Raw genomic sequence first — 19,073 nt, forward strand, 5'->3', positions numbered from 1 at the left:
ATAAAATCTGGGTGCATTACAAATACAAATAACACGCTAGATGTCACAACAATTTAGTGCATTTTAAATTTATTTTTATTTAAAAGGCTAAAAAATTAAAAAAATAGATCTACAATTACAAAATCTACAAAAATAAATAATGTGTTTAAATATTATGTACTACAAAACAGACACAAATTAATGCAAATGTATAAAGCAAATTAGGAGGGATGCCACCTAGAAAAATACTTTTCAGTTTATTGAGAAATTGCATTCCGATTTACATAAGTTACATGTCCAAAATTCTTACTTTACAAATATCCACTACAAAGCAATTAACTCTGCTGCTGTTTGTATGACCAATACCTGCACTAATTTTATTTTGTAGAAGGTTACATCAGAATCCCCTTGCAGATTGTTGGTAAGTGTTATCCACATATGTCTAGTGAACATTAATTCGTAGTATTCAATATTGAGGAATGCACTTATTTTGTTAATTAAACATAGAATTGGTGGGTAATCGCAATGTGCATCATCAAAAACAAATGAGTTCCTCCAATCAATCGAGTTTCTTTCTAATCAGTCCACAGAAACGTTGGCCGGGATTTCAACATGGATTCCAAACTGTTCAGAAAGGCTTTTTAGCTTCTCTTCCAAGATAATATTTTTTTTCACTTCTTCATTGTAGTTGTATTTCAAATCTTCAATTTCTTCAAAGAAGGAGGGATCAAAGTTTGCAAGCTCATTTTTTAACCTCTTTATCTCTTCCTAAAATGGCATTAAAAAACATCCATACAAGTTACATTTTGAGGTCAAATTCACAGCAAGTGCAAAACACATGTATAATCAACTATATACAATACTAGATTACAAAAGTGTTGCTATGTTAGCATTATAAACTGTATATCCTTGAAACGATATCTTAATATTTTACGAAGGGTTCATGGTGAGCCAAGGCAAATAAGAGGGAGAAATTAAGATCAAATTACTCATAGGACCTGTCAACCAAGAAAATTCAGAAAGAGAATCTGGGAATACTTGTCTTTGGAGTCTTTTTTATGTCTTGGGGTGGCCATTGAGGCTCTTCTTTCCCCTATCAGTCACCTCTGTGTGGCCACTAAGTGTCCTTTCTACACCATCAGCAATATTACTTTCCTTTTTAGGTCTCGCCTGTCAATGCGCATGCGCATTGAGCTTGCAAGACTATGGGGGCTTAAACAGACTTTAACCAACTTGCAAGTCGATGGCGATTCCTTGCAGTGCCAGTGAAATTCAAGCTCAATGCGCAAGCGCATTGACATTAAAAGCGTGTGCACATGCCCCCAGCCGCCTGCCTTGCATTACACATCAAAGGCAGCCCAGCCTCCCTCCCGCAGCCCCTGCTGCTTCACACCCTCATCGCAGCCTGAAATCGCTGTCTGTTCCCTCAGCCGCACTCCTCCCACACCCCCGCTCCGCCCCCTTCCCTGGCTGCCGTGTCGCATTTCTCCTCCCCCTCCCCACAGCAATGCCCTCCGTCTTGGCTCGCTAAACTACTCGCTGCCTCCTCCCGCTCTCCTTAATCCGCTGTAAACAGCCTTGGGCATTCAATGTTTACTCATCCTCATTTTTATCCACTAAAATAGTGATACCTTCACCTCCATTGGATATATTATACTTTCAATTAATTGGAAGTGAACTTCAGAAAATGTTATAACGGAGTCCAGATGTACCCACGACGACTCGATCAGCACGGCTGCACCCTTTGCTTGCCTCTGACCTTTAATGTATGTTATTGCAGTTCCATTCATATAGCGCAGGCTTACACTGACGCCCCTGCTGCTTCACACCCTCACCGCAGCCTGAAATCGCCGTCTGTTCCCTCAGCCGCACTCCTCCCACACCCCCGCTCCGCCCCCTCCCCTGCCTGCCGTGTCGCATTTCTCCTCCCCCGTCCCCACAGCAATGCCCTCCGTCTATGCTCGCTAAACTACTCGCTGCCTCCTCCCGCTCTCCTTAATCCCCTGTAAACAGCCTTGGGCATTCAATGTTTACTCATCCTCATTTTTATCCACTAAAATAGTGATACCTTCACCTCCATTGGATATATTATACTTTCAATTCATTGGAAGTGAACTTCAGAAAATGTTATAACGGAGTCCAGAAACAAATCCGTCAATGACCTTTGATAAACATAAAAAGTCGTCAACGTTTGGAGCACGGAAGCAAGCTGCATTCATAACACCCTGTACAGAGCATAGAATTTGGCTCTGCAAATCACAGTGCTTAGGATGCTGCATTTATTTAAAGCTATTCACTTCTTGTTAAATTTAGGGTGAATCCTGGGAGTGAAGCACACAGAGGGTGTTTGTCTGTTACACTTAAGAGCAGGAAGGCAGAGTTCAGATAGTATTACTGAGTTATTCTATATGTTTGTTCATTGTTATGCAACTCGGTTATACTCTGTAGAATAAGTTAAAAAAATATATAAGTTTCAATCACAGCATCATGTGGCTCGCACAGTCAGAAGGCAATAAGCTGAAAATCACCTAAAAATTATCATCACTAGACAGAGATTCTGAGTCAATTTAAAACATCTCAGAGGCTGCACCAGAGGAGTCGAAGGACTTATTATCTTCAAGTGTTGAATACTGTCTTCTTTATGCCCAACTAACCAGTTGGGATCAGAAAGTTCTCCAACACGGGACCTTTCAGAGATTCCCCTGCTGCACTCTCCTGCTCTCTAGAGATGTGGCCTAACGACCAGAGCTGCCATCTAAGTCACGTAAATACAAAACATGTTGCATTCCAAATGCTATAAGTGTCATATTTGTGAAAGTTATAACTATTGGCATTGTAAATGACAAAGCTATCAATTTAGCTATTTTAAAAAGCAACAAATAAATTAAATATTTGTCATTTACAAGACCAATATCTCCAACTTTTCTAATGCGAGACCTATTGCATTTCCAATGCTTGTTGTAACAGGGACATGTGGATATCGGAAAACATGGTAATTTCTCAAGTTCTGCATGCAGCATTTTAGGTACACCCTTCTGCAATGCTTTTTGAGTTTTGAGCATACAATTGCTTTATCTAGCTATGCTGTAGGATACTGCAACCCTCTTTATTACATGTTTAATTCTATCTGTGGGTGCAGTATGGATTAGTTACTTACCTGTAATCCTAGTTCTCTTCCAGGGGTATCCTCATCAAAGTCATAAGCATTAGAATATTTCCGCCCATGCGCGGGACCCCGGAAACATTATATTATATGTGCCCCACATATATATATCCATATATATATATAAACATACATATATATATATAAAAATAAGCAATTGCAGCCTAATAAACACCAGAGCTGAATTATGCTGTAAAGAATTTCCATAAACCATGAACAAACATGCATTATAAACATGAGAGACAACAACAGTTTTGTTTTAGAACTGTTTTAATGCTCCTAAAGCAGTGGAAATTCTCATGAAACACTGAAAGCATAGGAAGCTCCCAGGCTGCATTGCAAAACTACAGTCTAAAAAGACTGAAAAAGCTAACCTACATCAACATGCAGTAAACTGACACTGTGCCTTTAAGGCACCCATGACTCCAAGCTTCCCATCATGCCTCAGGGGTGACAGTTAGGTCAGTTGTTCTTTGCGGAGACTGAAAAAACCATGAAACATTTAGGTTAACCATATCTCCAACTTAAAATAATCCTTTGCCCGGGGAGGCGGGAGGGTTGCTTATGACTTTGATGAGGATACCCCTGGAAGAGAACTAGGATTACAGGTAAGTAACTAATCCTTCTCTTCCAGGGGATCCTCATCAATAGTCATAAGCATTAGAATAGAATAGCGAGACTCACCTCATCTCCCTGCGGGCAAAGGAATAATGAAAACAGTTATATCAATACTAAGCCTAGAAAAACTAAGCTTGTACAGGCCGCAGGCTACCCAAATAAATTCCTCAAAGAGGCTTGTCCTACTTGAGTATCAGTCCTGGAATCAGATTCAAGACAGTAATGCCTTGCAAAGGTATGAACTGATCTCCAGGTTGCAGCCTTGCAAATCTCAGACATAGGGACATCATGTAAGAAAGTTACTGTGGCCGCTTTCCCCCTAGTAGAGTGTGCTTAAGGTGACAACAGTAATGGTTTGCCCGCCAGCTGATAAGCCAATTTAATACAGGAAACAATCCATCTGGAGATGGATCTTTTGGCAGCTGGAAAGCCTGTTCTCATTGAACCATAGTTGACAAAGAGCTGATCCGTCTTCTTAATACTTTTGGTATTTTCCAAATAAAACTTAAGCACTGTCTTGAGATCTAAAGAGTGCAGAGACCGCTCAGCAGAGGTCGTAGGGTAAAAGGATGGAAGAGAAATGGACTGATTAATATGAAAATCAGAGACCACTTTAGGTAAAAAGGATGGATGTGCTCTTAAGACTACTCTGTTGTGGTGGAAAACAGTGTAGGGTTCTTTTGTACACAGCGCTTGTATCTCACTTACTCTTCGCGCTGATGTAATTGCCACCAAGAACGCATTCTTCCAAGAGAGGTGTTGCAACGAGGCCTTGTGGATGGGCTCAAAAGGAGGCCCCATCAACTTGGATAGAACCAGGTTCAACTCCCAAGGAGGAGAAGGATTCCGCACAGGGGGTAGACTTTCTTCAACCCCTGAAGGAAATCCTTGACCACTGGAACTTGAAAGAAAGAAGTTTGGCTTGGTGATTTCCTATACGCTTCAATGGCTGACAGATGTACTCTAATGGAAGCATACTTCAACCCAGATGTTGCTAGGGAAAGGTGGTATGGTAGAACAACCTCCTCCTGTCCCGTAGTAGGGTCAAGATGACGCTCCCTGCACCACATTAAAACCTCTTCCACTTGAACGCATAAGACGCTCTTGTGGAAGGCCTCTTAGCTTCTTTTAAAATGTGCATACATTCAGGAGGCAGGTTTAGATGTCCGTATTGCAGGACTGCAGGAGCCATGCTGTCAGGTTCAGTGACGGGAGGTTGGGATGCAGAATCCTCCCGTTCATCTTGCTCAACAGGACTGGTCTGCAAGGCAGCCGTTTGTGTGGACACGCAGACAGATTAAGAAGGTCCGGGTACCACCACTGCCGTGGCCAGTCCGGAGCTATTAGAATAATATCCATGTTCGACCTGAGGAGCTTGGAAACCACCTTTGGGATCAGCGATAGGGGAGGAAATGCGTAAGCAAATGTCTCTGACCAATCCATCAGGAGAGCATTCCCCTGCGTCCCTGGCCGGTGGAATCTGGACGCGAAGGAGTGGCATTTTTTTTTTCCGTCTGCAAACAAGTCTATAGTTGGACGACCCCAACAACGAAAAAGCTCGTCTACTACCTCGTCGTGTAGCACCCAGTCTGGCTGATCTTCGAAGTGCCTGCTGAGAGCGTCTGCCTTGACGTTTAACTCGCCTGGAAGGTGCACTGCTACCACTGAGAGATTCCGAGCGAGAAGCCAGTGCCAGATCGCCTGTGACTCCAGGGAGAGAGGGCGTGACCGTGTGCCTCCTTGTTTGTTCAGATAGAACATGGTGGTTGTATTGTCTGTCTGAACCAGGACTGAGTTGGTCTTGATGGCTGGAAGAAAAGCTTTGCGCGCAAGATGCACCGCTCGGAGCTCCAGCATGTTGATATGGTGGATCTGCTCTTGCGCCGACCACCGACCTTGAATCTGAAGGCACCCCATGTGTGCCCCCCAGCCTTGTAGAGAAGCGTCTGTTACTATTGACTTCGTTGGGAGAGGTTGGTGAAAAGGTACTCCCACCAGAACATTCTGCGGTCGAGTCCACCATTTGATGGAAGTCTTCGCTACTTAGGGTAGACTGATCAGGTCCTCCCAACGTCCTGTCGCTTGTTCCTATTGGTCCTCCAGGGTCTGCTCTAAAGTCCGCATTCTCAACCTGGCGTTCGGTATGAGAAAGATGCAGGACGTCATGGAACCTAGCAGGGAGGCAACCTGTCGGACTGTTGGGTTTCGAGACTCGAGCAGAACTCTGCACTTCTGCCGCATAAAAAAAATTCTCTCCTCCGAAGGAAACGCTTTTCCCAATTTTGTGTCCAGAATGGAGCCTAGGTAGTGGATGGACAATGTTGGCCGCTGGACTGACTTTTCCATGTTGACGTGGAGCCCGAGTTTGTGCAACTGGTGCAGGCAAAACTGGAAATCGTTTGCTACCTGTACAGGAGATAGACCTTTTATGAGCCAGTCGTCTAGGTACGGATAGATGAAAAGGCCCTTTTTTGTGAAGGAAAGCCGCCACCACTGCCATGCATTTGGTGAAGACTCGTGGTGCGGACTTGAGCCCGAAGGGCAGCACTTTGTACTGGTAATGTTTGTTGCCGATCACAAACCTCAAGTACTTTCGGTGACGCAGTCCAATCGGGATGTGAAAGTATGCATCTTGCAGATCCACCGAACACATCCAATCCCCGACTTGCAGATGTGGACATATTTGGTGAAGAGCTAGCATGCAGAACTTTTCCTTGACTATGACCTTGTTTAGAAGACGAAGGTCTAGGATGGGTCTGAACTTGTCCTCCTGATCTCTTCTGGGAACAAGAAAATATCTGGAGTAGACTCCTTTTCCCCTTTGAGAGGGAGATACTTCTTCTATAGCTCTTTTTTGCAGAAGAATTTTCACGTCTCTCCGGAGCAGGTCCAGCTGATGGGGAAATGATTTCTTCGGAGGAATGTTCTTTGGTAGCGCACGAAAACGTAGCGTGTATCCATTGCGCAGTATATTCAGCACCCAAAGATTTTTTGTGATGCTGACCCACTCTGCCAGATGTTGTGAAGCACTTTCTCCCACTGGAGTGGGCAACGGCGCCAGAGGAAGCCACTGCTCAAGCCTTTCCTCCCCTTGCCGTGTTAGAGGACTGCTGGTGACCTCCTCTACTTCTGCCCGATTTGCCTCCTCGAAATTGGGTCTTGCCTTGACTCTTGTTTTGGGACCACTGAGGGGTTTGAACCCTCTGTTAAGCCCCTTTGCCCTTGTTGGTCTTAAAGCGGCGCTTGAACTCCTTTTTCTTCTCTAGACCGACCGCTTTCACAGTGTCCAGCTCGGTCTTCATTCGACTCATCTCCTCGTCAGCGTGTTCACCGAAGAGAGAGGAACCAGAAAAAGGAAGGTTTAAGATTCGTTGTTGTGCATCGGGCTTGAGGCCTGTGAGGCGCAGCCAAGAAGACCTCCTGGCACAAACTCCATGGGAATAAGAATGAGCCGCTAGCACTGCGCTGTACGCCGCTGTGCTAATTATTTGGTTATACATTAGGCAGCCTTCAGTCAGTGTTTCCTCAAAGTCCTTCTGGTCCTCTTTTGCCAGTTTGGACTTGAACCGATCCATGGAATCCCATAGGGCTCTATCATATCTACCTAATAGAGCGGCCGCACTGGAGATCTTCAGAGAAGAAGAGGCAGAATTGAATACTTTTCGACCCCACGAATCCTGTGATTTGCTGTCTTTGTCTGGAGGAACTGAGGAGGAGGCAGCCACTGCATGTGTCTTCAGAGCCGCTGCTACAATCACAGAGTCTGCTGGAGGGTCAGCTTTCACAAAGACTGGGTCGGAGTCAGCTGGCTTGTGTTTTTTCTGTATGCGAGCCGGCACCGCCTTAATAGTCGCTGGAGTTAGAAAAACGGTAGTAATGGACGTGAAACACATTTTTGATGCAGCATTTCAAAAATCACTGTCGTAGCCACTTGGGGGGCAGACATTTCAATGTTCAGTTTCTTAGCCCCTCTCTGCAGGACATCTAGATAAGTGTTGATGTCGTCCACTGGAGAAACTCTGGAGATGGGGCTATCTGTAAGCATGGGAGAATAATTTCTCCTGGAAGATCGGGTTGAGGAAGAGGAAGAAGAAGATGGAGTTCTTCAACTCCTGCGGTGAGCACCTTGCCTCCTTTCACGTGATCTTCTTGGATGCTCTTCCCTTCTGGGAGAGCGAGATCTGGCTGGATCTTTCCTTCTGGGAGAACGAGATCTGGCCGGCTCTTCCCTTCTGAGAGAACGAGATCTGGATGCCCTCCTCACAGGCGATCTTTCTGCTTGGCGCCTGGGAGGGCTGCGTCTGTCCACTTCCGCCACCAATCTTTGGAGTGGAGACCTGTGCTCAGGACTGGCGTACTCTCGCATCCGCTTGGCAGCCCCTGATTCTCGCCAAAGATCCAACGGTTGGTACCATCTAGGGGACAACCTCACCACCTCCGAAGAAGGATCTGTCCGTCGTAAAGGTGATCTATTGACCGGACTTCTGGTTCTTGGGGGTGATTTTGAGGAGCCAGAAGGTGAAGAGGAGTGGCGCGAAGCCGATTCAGTCACCATAATCACAGAGTCCCTTGCCGTCGAAACAGCCCTTTCATGAGGCTTCGACGTCGGGTGTTCTGACGTCGAATGCCTCGACGGTGACGAACGTTGGTCTCTCGGAGTCGAACAGCGATGCACTGCCGACGATGGAACCCTCTCTCTCGACGTAGAAAACCTCTGGGGCGTCGACGGAGCAAGTAATCTCGGCTTCGAATGTCTCGACGGCGAGCGATGCGAGGAATGATGGTCTCTCGACGCCGAACGGCGATGACCAGCCGATGACGGAGCTTCCTCTCTCAACGTCGAATGTCTATGCGACGACGGCGGAGGGGTATTGGCCACCCTCGACGCCGAGTGCCGACTAGACACCGACGATCGCCTCCTCGACGCCGATCGACGTCTGGTTGTCGACGGCGGAGGGATCTTGGGCCTCGACGCCGATCGTCGCCTTGCTGACTACGGCGGAGGAGTCACACTTCTCGACACCTATCGTCGTCTGGATGATGACGGCCGAGGTGTAACGCCCCTCAACGCCGATCGTCGCCGGGTTGACGACGGCGGAGGGGTCTTCGTCCTCGACGCCGATCGTCGCTGAGTTGACGATGGCGGAGAGGTGATGGTCCTCGACGCCGATCGTCGCCTGGTTGACGGCGGCGGAGGAGTCACCTTTCTCAACGCCGATCGTCGCCCTGTTGACGATGGCGGAGGTGTGACCTCCCTCGACGCCGATCGTTGCCTGGTTGACAACGGCGGAGGGGATTTCGACGAATGAGCTGGAATCCTCGACGTCGGCGACGAACCTGATCTTCTTTTCGACGTCGAGCCCGCCGTCGACGGTGGTTTTTTTGATAAATGACTCACCGGTAGCTGTTTCTTCAACGCCAAGCCCGACGCTGAAGCTGAAGGACGTGAAGACTTGTCCCTTGAAGGTGATCTAGCCCTCTTGGAGCCCTTCTTTACCGGAGATCTTCCTCTGGATGACCTTTGGGCTAGGCCATAAATGCGATTCCTCTCCCTGTCCTTAAGAGTTCTTTTTGACAGGCGCGTGCAGCGAGGACAGGTCTTTGGGTCATGATGATCAGGCAAACAAAGTATCCAGACATCATGACTATCTGTTTTAGCCTTCTTGTTGCCACAAGAAGGGCAGTTGTCAAAGAGTGAGGGTATTTTGGGTGAAAATGCCTAAAAAACTGTCAATAAAAGACAGATACTTACTTGACTTGATGTAAAATGTCAAAGTAAGCCAAAAAAAATCAGAATAATGAAGGACTTTTCTGACAGTAAGCCAGAAAGAGTGGAGCTGAGTTACCAGGGTCCTTCCTGAAGGAGCCGGAAAGGACAACTGGCCTAACTGTCACCCCTGAGGCATGATGGGAATCTGGGGGTCATGGGTGCCTTAAAGGCACAGTGTCAGTTTACTGCATGTTGATGCAGGTTAGCTTTTCAGTCTTTTTAGACTGTAGTTTTGCAATGCAGCCTGGGTGCTTCCTATGCTTTCAGTGTTTCATGAGAATTTCCACTTCTTTATGAGCATTAAAACAGTTCTAAAAGAAAACTGTTGTTGTCTCTCATGTTTATACTGCATGTTTGTTCATGGTTTATGGAAATTCTTTACAGCATAATTCAGCTCTGGTGTTTATTAGGCTGCAATTGATTATTTTTTTATATATATCGAATATGCTACTTACCAGTATGCATCTGTTCTTGGCATGTAGGGCTGCTGACATTCATATCTGTGCATAGATCGCCGCCTAGTGTTGGGTCCGGATGATTGCACATTGTTGTCCTGGAAGAGTCTTCGAAGTATCACGAGATAGGTGGCTCCTCCCCTGTACTACAGTGCGCATGGGCATCGACTCCATCCTCAGATTGTTTTTAGCCATTGTGGCCAAGATGGAGTGAAACTCAGTGAATGATGACCATGCTAGAAGTATGTGTGAATTCTGCAGCTGCTACAGGCGTCGGGGAGGAGGGCGGGCGATATGAATGTCAGCAGCCCTACATGCCAAGAACAGATGCATACTGGTAAGTAGCATATTCGGTTTGAGGCATGTGGGCTGCTGAATTCATATCTGTGCATAGAATACATAGCAGTCCCTCCATTAACGGCGGCCGCCCGTGCCAGCTGCAGCAGTTTGGAAAAGTGTTTTTATAACAGCCTGCCCTACAGCTGCCTGCTGTTTGGAGTGCACATCAACACAATAATGCTTTGTAAATGTGTGTGTGGTAGACCATGTGGCTGCTCTACATATGTCTTCCAACGGAATATTTCCAAGGAATGCCATGGAGGCCCCCAACTTTCTGGTGGAGTGGGCCCTCGTGGAATGCTGAGAGTACGCTTGGCTTTCAGATAGCAGATCTGGATACATTTAACGATCCACCTAGCAATACCAGCCTTGGAAATGGGGTTACCTTTGTGGTGTGGTGCAAAGGCAACAAAGAGTTGTTTAGTTTTCCTAAAATCCTTGGTCCTATCGATGTAATACATCAGGGCCTTTTTGACGTCAAGGGTGAGGAGCATTCTCTCCGCCAATGACTCAGGATTTTGGAAGAAAACAGGCAATTCAATAGTCTGGTTAATATGGAATTGAGACACAACTTTAGGAAGGAATTTAGGGTTAGTGCGAAGCACTACCCTATTAGAATGAATCTGAATAAATGGCTCTTGGATAGTTAGTGCTTGCAGTTCACTAACTCGCCGCAGCGATGTAATCGCTATGAGGAAAGCCACTTTCCACGTCAAGAACTGAATCTTGCAGGAATGCAGTGGTTCAAAGGGAGGACCCATCAGCCGGGTGAGGACCACATTGAGGTTCCACTCCGGAGCTGGTGGAGTCCGCGGAGGAATGACTCGTTTGAGTCCTTCTAGAAAGGCCTTAATGGCAGGCACTCTGAAGAGTGAGAGGTGCTGCCTGTTCTGGAGATAAGCGGCCATTGCAGATTGATGTATGCGAATGGAAGCATAGGCCACATTACATTTGTACAGATGGAAAAGGTAACAGATGATATTCTGAATAGACGCATCTAGCGGGTTAATGTTGTGGTCTGCACAATAAATGACAAACCGTTTCCATTTTGCCGCATAGCATGCTCTGGTGGTGGGCTTCCTTGCCTCCCGAATGATGTCCATGCAGTCAGAAGGCAAGTGCAGGTAGCAAAACTCTAGGACTTCAGGAGCCAGATCGCCAGGTTGAGCTGTTGCAGATCTGGATGCTGAATGTCGCCATGGCTCTGCGTCAGAAGGCTGGGTGTGAGACGTAGCCTCTGATGCGGTACCACGGACAGTTCCAGAAACGTGGTGTACCATGGTTGGCGAGCCCACGTTGGAGCAACCAGGATGAGAGTCATCGAGTGCTGCCTGAGTTTGGTGCCACCAGCGGTATAATTGGTGCTGGGGGAAAAGCGTACGCAAATTTGCCTGACCAGTTCATCCATATCGCATTGCCCTGCGACTGTGGGAACCTATTTTTTATTTGCATAGTTACTGAAAACCATTGCAACATTTTAAAGTAGCCAATAAAACTGTTGTTATGTGCCGGTAAAACCAAAAATACACATAATAAAATGCTGTACAGTGCTTACATGACTGTGGTTAAAATAACCAGTGAAGCCGTTAGAGTGCATCAATAGTACATGTAATAAAGTGCAGTCATTAAAATACATCACTAAAACCAGCAATACACGTGGTAAGGTGCCGTACAGTGCATACATATTTGGAAATGGCACCTAACAAATATGGCACCAGCTGATATATACTTTTACATAAACTAGATGCTCTTTTCTTATTGCCACAGAGAGATGCAGCGACCAGATTGTGAGCCAATGACTAAACAGGCAGCTTATTACTACCATTGGTGATATTGGGTTGTCATTTTAGGCATTTTTTGTTCGCCCAGCGTAAGAAATGTTACTGTTCTGCAGTTCAGTTGCATGGCCCTGGGTCAAAGCATGCCAGCACCACTTGCCTCCTAGTGCGAATTCCTTTCTGCTTGAAGGGGGCATTTAGCAGCTGTGTCCTCTCTTGCTGCAGCTCCTTGCATGTGCAGATTAAGTGTAAAATGTCTTCTTGTTCCATATCGCACAGCCTGCAACTGCTTAGGATTGATGCCCTCATCCAGGGTGGGAGGTGCTCAGTGTATGGAAGAATGCACAGTCTATGCCTTAAGAATGATATTTTATTGGTTTAGGATAACCCTGATTGAAGTATTTTTGATAGTTGCCAAGAACTGGAAACAAATGTGGGATCACACTGCTTCACCTCCCAGTGGGTTCGCCCCTAAGCACTATGGTGGATGCTGAGGTACGGTGACCCGAGAAGACTTTGGCAGCCTGCTCAGCAACCCCAAATATTTTCATGCCTAATCTCTACTGATGACTGATAATAATCCAGAAACAAGTGTTTAGAGATGGCCAGCATTGATCTGCACCAACCTGGTGAAACACTTGAAAGAACTTTTGTGCAAATACACACGCTTGATGAACTGCATCCACCATAATGCTTAGGGGCGAACCTGCTGGGAGGTGAAGCAGTGTGATCCCACATTTGTTGCCTGTTTAAAAGGCTCCCTCGAGCCGCTTTGAGCTGACGAGCTCGTGGAGAGGCACCTGCTCGCCTGGAGAGGTACTGTGACCTGAGAAGACTTGGGCAGCCTGCTCAGCAACCCCAAATATTTTCAGGTCTAATCTCTACTGATGACGGATAATAATCCAGAAACACGTGTTTTGAGATAGCCAGCATTGATCTGCACCAACCTGGTGAAACACTCGAAAAACTTTTGTGCAAGTACACACACTTGATGAACTGCGTCCACCATAATGCTTAGGGGCGAACCCGATGGGAGGTGAAGCAGTGTGATCCTACATTTGTTTCCAGTTGCCAAGAACTATTCTCTCCTTGGTATAAGGGGATTCTATTGGCACTGTGAGCTAGCTGGTATACAGGCGAACAAATTCGGTGGGTGTATCTGGAATCAGTCTGGACACCAATCCCCCAATATATGTTGTCTAAACAAGCAGATCCTATATAGGTTTATAGGAACTACACAACAATGGGGCTTGAGGTTCCTGGGTGCCCTATTAAGTCCAAGAGCAATCATACATTAGCCAACATGGGTAAGTGAACCTTAAAACAGAAAAGGAGTTGTACATAGTTTCTGGCTGTGGCCTCACAGATGCCCTCTAGCCCCTCTGATACAGAGTCTGACTCAGGAGTCCACCCCGATGAATGGCTGTTGCTGTCATCGGCCTCCTATCATTAGAAAATCAACACCTACTTTTCAAAACTTGCTGTTATTAGTTGAGGACCTGTGTCTCAATGCTGCACGGCCTCTTTAGACCCTGTTGCTTTTTTGCATTGCTTCATTAACTGACAGTGCTCCTTCAAACAAGGTCCTGTTGAGATTCTGCTCCAATGGTAACAGTCGAGCCCGAACTACCTGGCCAGGTCCTCCGTGAACCGGAACACAAGAAACACAGGACCGGTTTGTTTCTAGCTAGGGCTCATTAGTCAGGTATAGGGGTCAAGAATGATTTGCATACGGCTGAGTCCAAACTGAGGTGGCATGGTATTCAAAATAACGATGGACTGGGGTGCAGTCCCAAATAATTAACAGCAGCTGAAATGAATTCAAGCATTCAATTCATACTTTTTTGGTACACTTTAGTGTGATGCCTTAAGTAGAATAGGTATGCCCAGACGTGGGTCCCATGCGTACTGTGCCACTAGAACCAAGCTATACCAGATGATGTGTGTTAATTAGGGCAAAACTGGTCCATGGTGGTTTTGTTCCGGTTCAGGGTGGATCTGCCTGTCAGTTTGGACTGGACAGTTCCCATTGGGTTTTAAAGATGAAAACAAAGGGTCCTTAAGGTGTTGGTAAGTGTATTACACAGTGAGGTTGTACAACCACACCATATAATACACCCCATTTCCTCACATGGATGCAGCCTCAAGTATTTACCAGTGGCTGAGATTAATTCAAGCATTCCATCAATCCATTTTTTTCTCTACCGAGTGTTTCTCTTCTGGGCTGTAACCCAAGTGATCAAGCAGCGGCCAAGCTGTTCTTAAAACACTCCAAGGCAGAATCAGTCTTTTCCTGAAGAGCTTGGAGCCATCGAACTGAAGATCCATAAGCAAGGACTAGACATCATCTAAAAATCAGACTTTCCCATAGCTCTCGCAACTGAGTTTGCACAGTCAAAACCAGACGGATAATTTATCCCAAAGCCTCCAGGTCATTGCACACAAGGCCCCAAGTATGTATCTGAAATATCACAATTTGGTGGCAATGACACGGGCCATTTTCCATAGAGCATATTGTACTACATGCCCTGGAGGCACATGACATTGAGGGGCTTGAGGGCTAGATTCTCAGCAGCAAAAAGTTTCATGGACCATACCTTAAAACCTTTTGATTCCCTGTTGTCTGAAACCGAGGGGACAATGCCTGCAGAAAAGTTAGATGAGGAAAAGTCAAAAATGACCAGCTTTCAGATAGAAATGTGGGATCACCAGATGTTGGTTGGCTTCTCCTGGCTATTGCTCTATTGACAGTCACAGTGGATGAGGATTTAGGCCAAGTGGCAATAACAGGATGCAGAAGAGCCACACTGAAGGAAAGAAGGGGTTCTGCTGAATGGGGTGTATGTTGCAAAACCTAAGTTCAGTGCCAAGTTGGTCATAAAGGGGGTAGCTTTTCCCCATATTTAGCTGTTCTTTAGGAGGCGGTGTGCCTCTCTCTTTGACCTCTGAACAGGCTCCAAAAACAAAGGAGTTGTTTATTAGTGTCGGTGGTGCTGGGGCCAAAGGCTTGGCTGGGGTCTGCACCATCAAAGGCACAAATGGAGCAAAAAGTGCTGGTGAGAGCAGCATGAAAGGTGCGGCCAACACAGCGGAATTCCGCCGGTAACCCACAGGAACCCATGGGGCGCAAAGATCCTCTAGAGGGGATCATAACCCACCTCAAACATGGTTTTCAGGTACGGCGCTGGATCCAGACCTGGTACTGGGAAAACGAGGTAGGGCAGCATACTGGTCGCTGTAGTAGGCAGTGGTTCCAGGACCTCTGCTGCTATCAGTAGTGCCGGCTTCAAACAGGCCTTGATTTCAACCAACTCTTGCTTCGAAGAGGAGCCTGAGGTGAGAAGAGAATCCTTCCGAGACTTGCTACTGTTTTTCTTTCCTGTACCACGTCTCCTCTTTTTCTCATGTCCGTGGTGAGGTAGATCTCTATGTTGATGATCTCGCGGACTTAGAACTTGACTAAGGTCTTGACCTGCGTCTACCCCTCCCTATTATCTTTGGCTTCGGCTTATAGACTTTAACAACCCTCTCTAATGGCCACCAGAAGCATACTCCAGTAGGACTCACAGGCCTGAGAGTCATGACACAAGCATAGACACCAGAGTTGAACATCATAGAGGTCAGTACCCAACATCTGTCCCCCACAGGGTTTGAATACGGAGAGTTTAGGGAGTGACATGTTTGATGTTGCATTTATTTGGTTAAGAATAAATCTGTGAGATAAAAATCTCTCTGGAGTCTTCTTGACTGTGTTGCTGGTATGGAAAAATAGGAACTGATTGTCAATGGTTGGGACGCTTTGTAGCCCCTGTGACTTACCAATCGAGGTAGGGCTGTGGCAAAAGTTTTCTATACAGGTCTGACACCAGGGTGGATATTCAAGAGGTAAGGAATCTGCAGGTAGAAATATCAATCGCTAACAATGATACACCCTTACCAATACCCTTCCAACCTGGCTTCCTGGTTTAGAAGCTGTGGTCGTGCGGGATGTGGAATGATGCATAAGAAAGGAGTGACACAGTAGTTGTGGGAGTGGCTGGGCTCTCTGACAAGTAAGCAAGAGGCCTAGTAGCACGAAGTACCTGCCTCAAGCTCTTTAAAAATAGAGAAAAAGAAGTGAAAGGGTAACTCAGAAAGGAATAAATACAATGGCAAACTAAAGGAGTGGTCCACCAAACAGACATAATACACTGGTCCCTAGTAACAGTACTTTAGATGCAAAGAACCAAATGGGGAATACAATTTATTCAAATGATTTTTATAAAAAACAATGTCAAGACACACAGCAACACAATGAATATAGGTGCAAAGTAAACATGCTGGGTGCTCTCTTTAGAGGTGATTCACTCAGTTGATAAATTGTGATAAACTAACTTATCAATAAACACAAGAACAGCACGGTCCTTCACAGAAAAATCTTAACATTCATATAGGGTCTGTGTTTTTAAAGTCAATGGTGTTTCAATCCCAATAAAAATGACGGGACCATCAGCAGGACTCGGGGGGGACTCATAGTTCCGAAAGGACTACATGCTGCCTGTCAGCACTACCAGTGAATATCCATTTTACGGTTGATTTGAGCCCAGAGTAGGAATCTGGCACTCATCCCTGAGACCCAGGTCACACATGTGCTTCCCACTGTGAGCTGATTGGAGTCCCCTATTGGTATCCATCATATTTCCAGCGTTGGCGATTCCCAGCACCCTTTTTCCTGAGGTTTATCACCTGAGACCCCTCCTTTAGCGACTGCATTACGTTATTTAATCTCCCTCTATGGCTCATTGCATACCCATGAGTCCTGATGATGATCCCACTATTTTTATTTGAATCTAATCGCCGTTGACTTTAAAAACACAGACCCTATATGATTATTGGGAATTTGCTGCATAGTGCAGAGCTGTTCTTCTGTTTGTTGATACACTTGTTGATCACAATTTAACACTTAAGTGCATTGCCTCTAAAGAGAGCCCCAAGCATGTTTATTTTGCACCAATGTTCACTGCACCGCTATATGTCTTGAAATTGTTTTTTCATAATTGTGAATACATTTTATTCACCACTTGGTTCTTTGCATGTAAAGTATTGCTACGAGGGTCCAGTGTGCTTTTTGTTATAGTTATTATCCCAGATCTCCAGTGATCCTTGGGTCTCCCTTGTTGAAATATTAACACAAAACAGATGGGCATATATGCTCAGACATAATGTAGATATTTGCAGGACACAAATTACTCACATGCTGTTGTGTTTGGAAGCAAAATGTGAATAACACTCGAACAAACTAATGTCTGAAGTAGTGTCACCCATGTATGTATGTATACATATATATTTTATAATTACCATACATATAAAAGCCTGGAAGACTGTTAAAGCTTTCACTGCAAATCTAAAAATGGGAAGTATGACTACCAAGTCAATCACATTTATTTTTTAAATCTGCAAGGTGATCATACCAAAGAGACAATTAATTGTCAAGCAATCTAAGAAACCCTTTTTGTGACATTTCATGCCAGGGACTGGATAATATAGCTATAGGGACGGGACTAGATTATGTGGGCAGGCGCAATCAGGATGGAATTCCTACTGATTCCTCAGGAAGGCAAAGGTAGAAAAGAAGAGGGAAGATACATACATCTAGCTTCTTTACCATGCTAAAGGGAAAGTGATCCTTTGTCCTTGTGGAACCACACGACATTATTGATATATCTTGTAACCCAAATACAAACACGACTATCAACATTACTGAAAAGATCCTCCCTGAAGACCAAAGCAGGGTATTATGCAGAGAAGAGAAATCCCTGCACACCAGCAGACATTTTAAGCCCATTACCTGGAAGTCACCGCTTGACAGATACAGTTTTCTTTCAACTTGTAACAAAGTTAGGAGTTTCCTAGTTGCATCCTGATAAACCTTGGAAGAACGTATATATTTTAAAAGTAGATAACCTATTGAATCCCCTTGTGCAATTTACAGAATCAGATTGCGCAGATAGTTTTATTGTCAAAGCCAAACGTGATTTGTGTAAGTGGCAGACATTAAAATTTAAGTGCTGCCTTTGATTTTTTTTTATAGCGTAATAGGTCACATCTATCACGTTATCTTGGCGAGGAAACCTTCTAATGTGATTTTTCATGAAGAACAGCAGATGCTAAAACTAATCTCCTCTACATATTCATCAGAAAGGCAACATGGGCTGTGTAAAAGATGCCTGTGTTATGCTAATTTGAGTCCAAGTGGTACTTTATATTGCTAATTGCACCCATGTACTATTTTACTCCACTGCACTTTGTGCTGTTTCCAGGTCACATACATCATTGTTCACATTCTGTCAAAGTAGACAAATTATCAACATAGGTTTTTTGCTGCACCAAACAGCATGCCGGTATAAAAAGCAACATTGTGCTATCTTGTAATAGGGTACAAATTCACACCAACCAAACTGTTAATGTAATCCTCCCCAAGGTTCTTGTTACCATAGGCTATACACTTGGTATGTGTGTATTTATTTTTCACTATGAGATGAAGTCTAGCTACAGGGTGCTAATTTCTATTAAACAAATTACATATTCAGAAATATGCACGAAGGAGTGACATGCACATAAGCCTTTACCTTCAAGTGATCTCGTTCCAAGTTAGAAGTCTTCACGTGAGTTTGCAGGTCTACTAATTCCGATATTAATTTGTCATGTCGCCTACCTTTCTCCAGCAAATCATACCCTACAAAAGAAATATAAAATGGAGAAAGTGAGCAATATTCAAATGGCCATTAAATCTAAAGTAGTCGAAAAGACAGACATACTGATATATACAAAAATGAAGACATTTGATTTTCCATTCAGATCAGCCAATCGATGGATGGATGGATGGAAAATATATATCGCCCCCATCACAATTACATGGTTTGGCACTGCATGACATGCCCTATGATCTGACAGTCTTATTCCTCTACGACTTCACTGTCTGATGATGCATG

At 45.1% G+C, this 19,073-nt stretch overlaps 1 protein-coding gene across 1 annotated transcript in view; it reads right to left on the reverse strand.

Annotated features, from left to right (window-relative positions):
* Positions 1–217: 217 nt before the first annotated feature.
* CEP290 (centrosomal protein 290) overlaps positions 218–19,073 on the reverse strand; it is a 1,386,965-nt gene continuing 1,368,109 nt past the window's right edge. The window contains exons 52-53 of the mRNA XM_086918001.1: positions 18,711–18,817; positions 218–747 (exon numbers count right to left, since the gene is read on the reverse strand). Coding sequence (XP_086774127.1) covers positions 559–747; positions 18,711–18,817 — 296 coding nt within the window. The 3' untranslated portion in view covers positions 218–558. The remainder of the gene's footprint in view (positions 748–18,710; positions 18,818–19,073) is intronic.

The sequence above is a fragment of the Lissotriton vulgaris genome, chromosome 1_1 (assembly GCF_964263255.1).
Source record: "Lissotriton vulgaris chromosome 1_1, aLisVul1.2, whole genome shotgun sequence".
Lineage (NCBI taxonomy): Eukaryota > Metazoa > Chordata > Amphibia > Caudata > Salamandridae > Lissotriton > Lissotriton vulgaris.